This window comes from Triticum dicoccoides, chromosome 4B (genome assembly GCF_002162155.2).
Source record: "Triticum dicoccoides isolate Atlit2015 ecotype Zavitan chromosome 4B, WEW_v2.0, whole genome shotgun sequence".
Taxonomy (NCBI): Eukaryota; Viridiplantae; Streptophyta; class Magnoliopsida; order Poales; family Poaceae; genus Triticum; species Triticum dicoccoides.
Window position 1 is genome coordinate 455,813,313 of NC_041387.1, and position 10,617 is coordinate 455,823,929.

Sequence of the window (10,617 nt, forward strand, 5' to 3'; positions counted from 1 at the left end):
GGCCAAGACCATCACCACGGCCTCTACCACCACCACGGCCAGAACCATCACCACGGCCAAGACCTTCACCACGGCCAAGACCTTCACCACGGCCTCTACCACCACCACGACCTCTTCTAAGACCAAGTTGACTCCCTCTTTGTTGCCTAGTTCCTCGTTGACTTGTTTGATTTGAGTGGTTTGGCACTCCACCACTTGTTTGACTTGGTTGGCTACCCCTTGGTTCACTTGGTTGGCTATCATTTGCTTGGCTTGTGCTTGAACCATTTTTCTTTGATCTCTTTCTTGGTTTGGGACCAGTTCTTGTGTTGTGTCCCCCATTACTGCAGCCCCCACAACGGGATTCCTCACGAGGCTCTTGGAATTGGCCGGTGCAGTATTCTCCACCGCCACCACGGCCCCATCCGTCCATGTCACCTCTAAGACGCTTAGTCTTACGTCTTCCCTGGCTAACGACCTTCAATTCCGGGTCCGGCCATGGTTGAACTCCATGATACTCCGGCCATTGTGATTGGTCCAAGTATGGCTGGAACCGTGGAGTCCATGTCTTCTTTACCGTCATGATTGAGAACTCGGACTCACTCACGGTTAGAGGGTGATTGACGTCCACATTCCTAACCCGGGATGCATTTAACAAGTGCGAGCATGGGAGATGAAGCAAAGACGGCCTCATGCAGCTGCAATCACACCGTGTTAGGGAGACCTTGAAAGCCCGGCCTCCATGCTGGCGGCCATCATTTGTGGTTCCTCCGGGCTCTTTCACCTCATACTTCCACTCGTTGTCGTCATATAGAACAGCTTCTTCGGAGTCTGCCTTTCGTGATTGAAATTCCAACCATTCTTCAACCTTTGGTGGGAAATTGTACTTGTGCTTATCCTTGTTCTCACCAGCAATCTGCTTATCAGTCTCCATTGAGTGCTTCAAAAAGTATTCATTCATCTTGTCAAATGTGTATTGAACTATTGCCGTCACGGGTAATGCACGTACACCCTTGAGCACCTTATTGAAGCATTCTGCCATATTGCTTGTCATTTGACCGTACCTCCGGCCATCTTCATCGAAAGCACGTGCCCACATATTCCTTTCGGCAATGTTCTTATTGAGAAACTCCTGACCGCCGGGGTCAAGTTTCTTGTGTCTGAGCAATGCATTGAACAATGTGGAAAACCGCTTGTTGGTGAAAGCGAGACAACAATCCTGAAGATCATCGGCCAACTCCTTGATACCACATGCCCTATAGAAGTTTGCACAAAAATGCCTCATGCACCATCGATGATGCAACTTTCTATGTCCGGGAATGTCAATCACCACCGCATTTAGAATTCCAGCATGGCGATCCGATATGACACAAATTTCCCTTTCAGCCGGTAATACCCTTGTTCTCAGTTGACGTAAGAACCACTCCCAGTTATCATTGTTCTCCACCTCAACCAAAGCGAAAGCCAAAGGCAACACCCGGTTATTGGCATCACTTGCTATTGCAACCAATAAAGTGCCCTTGTATTGTCCGGTCAAGAACATGCCATCAATGGCGATGACGGGCCGACAATGCTCAAAAGCCCTCACGCATTGCTCAAAGGCCCAAAATGCACGGCCAAATACTCGGACGGTCCTCCCGTTATGAATCAAAGTTTGGTGCCCATGAGGCTCAACCACGTGAACCATGCCTGGGTTTGTGGCGGCCATAGCTAACAACAACCTAGGGAGTCGGTTGTATGCTTCCTCCCAATTGCCATACAACATCTTGAATGCGGCTTGCTTCGCCTTCCATGCCTTGCCGTACTTCACCTTGTAATGAAAGATGGCTTTCACAAGGTCAATGACACTCTTGATGCTCATTATTGGAAGTGTGGATATTTGGTTGGACAGCCTGTAAGCAATGAACTCGGACGTGAGTTGTCTGTGTTGTTGGTGCACAAGCTTGCCATCCGCATTCTTGTGCCGGCACATGTGAGTTGGTAGACAACTCACTATGCGCCAAGTGGGACCTCCTTTCCATGGCCTTGCACGCACAATCCATGGACATGTTGGCACTTCACATTTGACCGTGTAATGCACATTAACATCCGAGTTGGCCACTTTATGTGGACGATAATGTGTAACCGAGTAGTTGTCGAGCCACATCTTCAATTCCAAGAAGGATTGAAACTCACAACCGGGATATATCCCGTTCTTGCCGTCTTTCAAATCACGGTGAGAACTTGGCCTAGCTCCAAGAGATATGCATTTGCCACCATCCACAACGGCTTCATCCGCGAGACTAAGATCCTTGAACAATGGTGTCTTGGGATCCCGCCCGAATACCTTCTTGAATGCTTCGGCCTCCTTCGGCGTGAACCTCTCCTCATCAACTTCTTCATCGGGACCATCGTCATCCGAGTCCGATGCATATGCACGGGAAAAAGGGATGGATTGGTCCATTGTCTCTTGCACATGATATTGGTCGAGATCACCCACATTGTTGTCATGGAGGTTAACTTCGTTGTCATCCTCCTCGTACTCATCATTCTCCTCTTCAAAACCTTCATTTTGGTTGTTTGGAGTCGGGCTCAATGTTGGCCAATCTTGTTGCGTGAATTGAGGTTCACTCATTTGATCTTGGTTCATGGGTGGGGGAGTGCTAGCAACCAACGGGGAGGGGTTCCGGTTCAAGTCTAAATTCAAAGTAGACTCAACCTTCTTGGAGACAAATAACTCAAGAGCCTTGTCTAGAGATTCGGCAACCGTCTCCTTGTATGCAACCCAACGTTGCTCGGAGTTCACACGCATTGTCTTCCAACGGATGTGCATTCCAAAACCAACATTATGCCTTCCCTCGAACTCAACAACGTCACTTGGGTCCGTCCAATTCAAATCTTTCCTCACTTGTTCCAAAAGCTCCGCATAGCTAGGACTACTCTCAAACACCATGTCAAGCTCATTCGGGTCCGTCTCAACATTGCCTTTCAAAAAGGCCTCTCCACATGATGAACATAAACACATGGTCTCCCCATCCCTACAATAATCAAAAACACACATATATCAAGTAAATACTTAAGAAAAATATTTGCACACATATGCCCTAACATATAAAACAACCATAACCATAGCATAACCCTAACACCAACATCAAACACACATAACCCTAACCCTAGCATACTATGAAAGCTTAACCAACCCAAGTTAGCAAAGAAACATAACATCATTCAACACAAATTTGCAAATCCAAGTCAAAACTAGGGTTTTCCCCCAAACTAGCAAGATTTGAGCAAATGTGACAATTCCTATGGATGAAAACGAGGGGATGGGAGGAGATTACTTTAAGGGAGGGGTTGGTTTCGAAATCCACGGTCAAATACTCCGGATTTGCAAGATTTGAAAAGGATTTGAGAGGGGGGGAGAGGGGAAGAGAGGAGGGCCGCAAGCCTTAGGGTTTGGGTGGGGTGGGGGTGTGTGGGGTGGGGGTGGGAGGGGAGAGAGGGTGGGGCCAGCCCAAGTGGAACACAGACTGTGCAGCGCCCACGAGCTAGGCGCTGCACATTACATGTGTGGCGCCTAAGACTTAGGCGCTGCACAGGTGCGTGTGGGGCCGCAGCTGGACCAGGGCTGCCACGCTGGCAGCAAGTGTGGCGCCTAAGTGATGGGCGCTGCACAGTAGGGTGCGACGCCCAGCTGTCGGGCGTCACACCGAAGGGTCAGCAGAGTGAAATTTTTTTGAAAGCAGGTCAGTTTGTGAATTGATTTCTGCCTCAGGTTAAATATGTGATTTCTGCGAGAACATCCGTGTGAGTGAGCAGTGCTCCTGTCAAAAAAGAAACAATCCCTTTGCCCGCACTCTAAAACCCAGCGCGACCCAACTCTTCCTACTGCATCACCAGCAAAAAGCACTGGCGCTAGCTAGCAACTCTCTTTTCTCGTGTCATCTTCCTCCCAAACAAGCTTCGCTGATCACGCTTTTAGAAAAAGCTTGGCTGATCATCAACACCTAACACTTCTCATATTTCCCATCAACTCGGAAGAAAAAAGCAAAACATCGTATCTTCACCTAATAAATTGCACCCTCACCTAGCTAGTGGCCTCCATATATAACCTGTTCTCTCATGTTATGGTACGAGCGGGCATCGCTCCTCCCATTTGCGAAACATCTGCATTGCAGATCGATCAAAGGGTTGGGAGGACAATGGGGGCACACCGCCTCGCACTGCTCGTGTTCCTTGCCGCCTTGCCACAGCTGCTGCTCGCCGGCACGACCAGATACTACACCTTCAATGTGCGTACTGTGTTCATGCATTTTCTCTCAATCTCTCTTTTCTTTTGTGTTTATGGGGTTATGCTGCATTTCAACATCGATCTCAAGCAAGCGCACATATGCACATTTTCAAATGCACGAAATGCATGCATGCCATGCATCAGTTGTCCAGTTAAGACCATGCTGCGTGTGTTTGTTCTGGCAGATACGTACCGCCTGATGTGTGGGTTAATTTACAGGTGACAATGCAGAAGGTGACACGGCTATGCACCACCCGCGCCATCCCGACGGTGAACGGCAAGTTCCCCGGCCCGAAAATCGTCACAAGGGAAGGCGACCGCATTGTCGTCAAGGTGGTTAACAATGTGAAGCACAACGTTACCATCCACTGGTAAATCTTTGGCGCCTTGCTCAGTTGCTCTTACTTAATTCCATCGGTGATAACCGTACTGCTAGCTACATTTTTATAAACAAAGTCATGGTCATCACACTTGGGTAGTACTCCCTCCATCCGAAAATACTTGTCATCAAACTAGATAAAAGAAAATATATCTAGATGTATTTTAGTTCTAAATACATTTTTTTATCTATTTTGATGACAAATATTTTCGAACGGAGGGAGTAGCAACTGCAGCCACACTTTTCTTAAGACGGCTCAGTTTTATCTTTCTGCGAAAAATTACTCCACCTCTAGTCTACTCTTTTACTATGGGGTAACTGGCGTTGATGTGAGCGCAGGCACGGGGTGAGGCAACTGCGGACAGGGTGGTCGGACGGGCCGGCATACATCACGCAGTGCCCGGTCCAGACGGGGCAGAGCTACGTGTACAACTTCACCATCACCGGGCAGAGAGGCACACTGTTCTGGCACGCCCACGTCTCCTGGATACGCGCCACGCTCTACGGCCCCATCATCATCCTCCCCAAGTCCGGCGTGCCGTTCCCCTTCCCAAAACCCTACAAGGACGTCCCCGTCGTCTTCGGCGAGTGGTTTAATGCGGATCCCGAGGCGATCATAGCTCAGGCGCTGCAGACTGGTGGAGGCCCAAACGTCTCCGAGGCCTACACCATCAACGGGCTTCCAGGCCCACTCTACAACTGCTCGAGCAAAGGTTGGTTCGTAACACACAACAAGAGGCCGAATTCAACACTCAAAAAACGCAAAATAAAAAAGAAGGGTTACGGTTTTCATGTCGATTTATTTTAGCTCACCATGGGTTGAACATTTGCAGACACGTTCAAGCTGAAGGTACAGCCAGGCAAGTGGTACCTGCTCCGGCTGATTAACGCTGCGCTCAACGACGAGCTTTTCTTCTCGATCGCCAACCACACGCTCACCGTCGTCGACGTCGACGCGGCCTACGTCAAGCCGTTCGACACGGACGTAGTCCTCGTCACGCCGGGGCAGACCACCAACGTGCTCCTCCTAGCCAAACCGGACGACGGCTCCCCGGCCGCCACACACCTCATGCTGGCGCGCCCCTACGCCACGGGACGCGTTGGCACCTATGACAACACCACCGTCGCGGCCATCCTCGAGTACGCGCCGGCGGGACACATCAAGAGCCGCCCGCTCTTATGGCCAACGCTGCCGGTGTTCAACGACACGGCGTTCGCCGCCAACTACAGCGCCAAGCTCCGGAGCCTCGCCAGCCCGGACTACCCGGCCAGGGTGCCGATGCGGGTAGACCGGCCCTTCTTCTTCACCGTGGGACTCGGCACGACCCCGTGCCCGACGTACCAAGGGTGCAACGGGCCTACCAACGACACCAAGTTCTCGGCGTCCATGAACAACGTGTCCTTCAACATGCCCACGACGGCGCTCCTGAAGGCGCACTACGACGGCAACACCGCCGGCGTGTACACGTCGGACTTCCCCACCACGCCGTCGGAGCCGTTCAACTACACCGGCACGCCGCCCAACAACACGAACGTATCGAACGGGACGAAGGTGGTGGTGCTGCCGTATAACACGAGCGTGGAGGTGGTGCTGCAAGACACGAGCATCCAGGGCGCCGAGAGCCACCCGCTGCACCTGCACGGGTTCGACTTCTTTGTTGTGGGGCAAGGCGTCGGCAACTACGACCCGTCCAGCCATCCTGCCGGGTTCAACCTGCTCGATCCCGTGCAGAGGAACACCGTCGGCGTCCCGGCCGGAGGCTGGGTCGCCATCAGGTTCTACGCTGATAACCCTGGTAAGTTCATACTCCACTTGGCAAAACCGCACAAGTTATATGGGGTTGATTGATTCACTCTTTTCCTTGCATGACGGGGCAGGTGTATGGTTCATGCATTGCCATCTTGAGGTGCACACGAGCTGGGGCCTGAAGATGGCATGGGTGGTCAACGATGGTCCGTTGCCTGACCAGAAGCTGATGCCTCCGCCGTCCGATCTACCCGTCTGTTAGACTCCGGCCGTCAACCTTAACCAACATTGCTATTCATTTCTTTCCTTTGGTTTGCATAAACACAGTGGTGGATGAATTAATTATCGCACATACATAAGCACAAAAGGTTTTAAGAATTGTATAGATCTTACATGTATTTTCGCATGCTCATTCTTTCCGATGTTACGCTCTGTTCTTATCACAGGTGGCCATTGCTTCACTTGCTTTTACTTGACATTGTTTTGAGGCTTTTGTTTGAAACGCGAACGGTTTATACGCTACCAGCTACCCATGGTTCGGCATAAAGTCGGATGACTAAATATAAGACGTTTTTTTCACACTGGGGGTACTACATTAGGATGAGAACAGTCGAGAGAACTCCATTTGCAGAGGAACCAGAGCAGTATTAGTCGATATCAGCAATACGCGGCCGGTCTGCCCATGTCGGGACATACTGGATCTTGTACATGATCTCCTCGGTGCGCTTGGCGGGACATAGCTCGCGAGAGAGGGACTCCACGGCCTGTCGCTCCCCGTCATAGCCCATGTCCGACCAAGTGAAGGGGACGATCCAACATGAGTACACGTCACGCCCTGTCGCTCCCACGTGCCAACTCGTGGCCTCCATTTCTGTCTCGAAGTTGACACGCTCCTGTGTGCCGCCGCCATTGCTCTCCTGTTGATCGAGTTCGAACCCGCGATAGCCACAGCCTGTATGTAGGCCGGGTTATGTGTTGATCAGCTATAGCTATCACTGCACAATTTATCTCTCTACACTAGCTCAGTTCCGGCTGGCTGTCGATACCATCAATAGCAGTAAAGTAGTACATGACTCGTGACAGGCAGCGCGCCTGCCTGTGCGCCAACAGTGTCTCGGCTGCGCTTGGTTTCTGTTGGTAACCCGAAGTGAGTTCCTGTCATCGACCACCGGTTAAATGCAGAGGTGGACGGCCTGCGGTGTCTATTCGACGGAGCTTCGCCGATGAAAGTGTAGGGGTGGAATGACTCGGTGAGTGTGGATTGTTTGTAAGCTTCAGATAAGGAGAAAGTGATGAGTTCAGAGCATTTGCATCGTGTACGTACTTGACTCCTGATACTACTGATAGGCCCAGCCATGAGTCATCTTCGTATACTTGGGAGGTAGTAGAGTAACATATTCCTTCGGCCTTTCTCTCGACAAGCGCGATGGGATAAGGCTGCACTGACGTGCAAACCTACGACGACGAAGCAGGTTCGGTTTGGACAGAGCAGACGGCATGGCCGCGCCTGGAAACGCCATGACGGAATGCAGGCTCGCCATGCCGCCGTGATAAGAGCTGGACTGGAGTGGAGTGGAGGAGGGCCCCCTGCGCGAGCGTTTTTGTTTCTCCTTTTCTCGACGACAATGCAGCCACAGCCCAATGGCGCGTCCATTCTCTGTTTCTTGGCCCAATACGGTGAACCCATCCATTTTGCGTTTCGAGTTTTCGACCCATGTGGGCATGGCCGAAAAAAAAGGCACCCGCCGCGGGCGCGTAAGATTCGGCGACCGGCCGACCTATGCTGGGGCGTGCGGAAAATCAACCGAGACGACGCATCGGGATGCGCCGAGCCGCGCGGCACACGGTTGCACGTGGGCATCACGAGCACGGCCACGGCCAGACGTGCCGCCTCGCGCGCCCGTACACACGTCAAGTCAAAGCACTCATCAAACGAATCGGACACAGATCGCGGGCGCCGCACGGCTGCGCCGAACCGAACCAAAGAACCGAATCGGAACCTCACGATGAAATATGGCTGTGAACCTCACGAGGAAATAAGCTGGACGGTGAATACCTCAATAAAAGCATTACTAGTAGAACCCTCAAATCCTCAAACCTTTACAGTAGTTTTAGGCCTCCTTTGGTTTGGAGGAATTTTATAGGATTTTCATAGGATAAGATTTCTATAGGAAAAATTCCTTCAGAGCTCTTTGGTTTGTAGGAATGAAATCCTATTCTTATGGATGAATTCTTCCTATCCTCCACATTTCATAGGAAAACAAACATTAGCCTAGACTCAATGGAAAAAATCCTATGGTGTGAATCAAAGGGCATCTCTTTTTCTATTCCTATGCATAGGATTTGAGATGCATGTCATCTCATTTCCTATGACTTTCCTATTCCTATGATTTTTCAATCCTATGAACCAAAGGAGGCCTTAAGGGTTGAGAAGTGCCATTTTTTGACACTTTTAAGGGTTGAAAAACAGGGGCAAAGACTAGAACCCTCAAACCCAACCCGTAAACTGCTTTAAAGGTTGGATTTGAGGGTTCTAGTCTTTGCCTCAACCCCAACCTTTAAAACTGTCATTTCATATATCACACATTTCATCACATTTCATCATATGACATATCACAAATTTCATCACATTTGACATAAAACAATAATCATTCTGACTTAACATTTGTGCACTCTTGATCATCATTCCCACTCTGACCATACATCCCTCTGACTTCATCTTGCAGCGTCAACATTTTGTTCAATGATTCATCCTTGTTTTTAGCACTAACAGCTAGCACTGCACACATTTGCTTTTTTACATGATCAGGTACCTGTGTGCAGGGCACACAATCTCTTCTCTGTCCAGCCAAATGCTTCTTGAACCTTGTAATGCCACCATTGTAGAAGTTCAAACAATATTTGCATCCAACTCTATTCTTTGTCCTAAACTCATCTGTAATTGGTAAAGCATGCTCCCAAGCTGCATCTTTTCTTGTTCTTGTATTTGCGGAGCTGGCACCTGATGAAGACATCTTGCTGGTCGCCTACTATTGCAGAGAAAAGACACAAACATAAGCTATCAAGAGTTCAAGACAGTAAAAAAGAAATGGAACATACTACTAGTCTACTACTGATAGTTCTTTATGTATGTCAAAGCCAATTCTTAATATATGACAAGCTATAGCTACCAGCCTACCACTGCCATTATTTTTGAAAAATGCTACTAAAGCCTAAAGGAATTGAAACCAGGAAAATCGAACAAAATCTCTACTTGAAATCTGAACTTGAGGTGTCAGTTCTGTTCTGTCCATCAGAAGTACACTACACATATCCACCAGCCCAACTTATCAGATTAGAAAGAGATTATACCAACATAATCTCTATTCTCTATTCTTTAAATTTCTCAAGGCTAACTACAAATCTCAAATTAACTTGAAATTACTCACAAGTTTCCAACCAACCTTTCTATTGCAGCATAGCTAGGATATGTACAGAGTACAGCATACTTACAGCTGCTGGATTGGAGATTGCTTGAGCGCTGGTGGCCTCGAGCAGGGAGAGGAGTAGCCAACAATCGAGCAGGGAGAGAGCAGCCGACGCCCCACAGTCGAGCAGAGAGAGGAGCTGCGGGCCTGCGGATTGCCGGAGCGTCCGTGGTGTCGAGGCGTCGAGCAGAGCAAGGCGTCGAAGAGAGCAGAGTAGGGAAGGGGAGCGGACGAGCGGGATGGGGAAGGCCCGAGGGGAAGGCGCGCCGTCCTGCTCTCCCTCCCCGTCCGGCGTCAGCCACGCCGGCGCAGAGGACGACGGCGGAAGGGGAAGCACAGCCTCCAGCCGCCAGCGGCCAGGGCAAGGAGGGGGGCGAGGCGCGGCGGGGCGGGAGGCCGGGGGGCGGGACGCCGGGGCGGGAGACGGCGGGGCGGGAGGCCGGGGGGCGGGGCGCGGGGCGGGAGGCGGCGAGGAAGCGGGGGGTTGCGGACGGGAAACTTCCCTCCCACGCGACGAGGGAAGGGAGTGCGGGCTGGGGTCGAGCGCACCCCTCCAACCCTCACTTCTACGGTTTGAAATTGGGTTTGAGGATTGGACCCTTACTTTTTTTGAGGGTTTGACGGTTTAGGGGTTCTAGTCTTTGCGTTTTTTTGTTGCAACCCGCAAAAAAGCGATTATTTTTTAAGGGTTTAAGGGTTTAGGGGTACTACTAGTAATGCTCTAAACTGCGTCAAAGTCCGGCAGAACAGATCCAAACCCAAAAGGACTTTACTT

General features: G+C 50.5%; 1 protein-coding gene across 1 annotated transcript; it reads left to right on the forward strand.

Annotated features, from left to right (window-relative positions):
• The first annotated feature begins 4,073 nt into the window (after positions 1-4,073).
• On the forward strand, positions 4,074-6,866 carry LOC119290835 (laccase-10-like). The gene is made up of 5 exons (XM_037569485.1): positions 4,074-4,250; positions 4,469-4,620; positions 4,968-5,341; positions 5,462-6,424; positions 6,507-6,866. The coding sequence occupies exons 1-5, from the start codon at positions 4,086-4,088 to the stop codon at positions 6,635-6,637; spliced, it is 1,785 nt and encodes a 594-aa protein (XP_037425382.1). The 5' UTR covers positions 4,074-4,085; the 3' UTR covers positions 6,638-6,866.
• Positions 6,867-10,617: the final 3,751 nt, after the last annotated feature.

Excerpts from the sequence above, each read along its gene's own strand:
- LOC119290835 (XM_037569485.1), top strand. The coding sequence starts at position 4,086 with ATGGTACGAGCGGGCATCGCTCCTCCCATTTGCGAAACATCTGCATTG. Across the intron at positions 4,621-4,967 it reads CACAACGTTACCATCCACTG|GCACGGGGTGAGGCAACTGC; the intron begins GTAAATCTTTGG and ends ATGTGAGCGCAG. Across the intron at positions 6,425-6,506 it reads GTTCTACGCTGATAACCCTG|GTGTATGGTTCATGCATTGC; the intron begins GTAAGTTCATAC and ends ATGACGGGGCAG.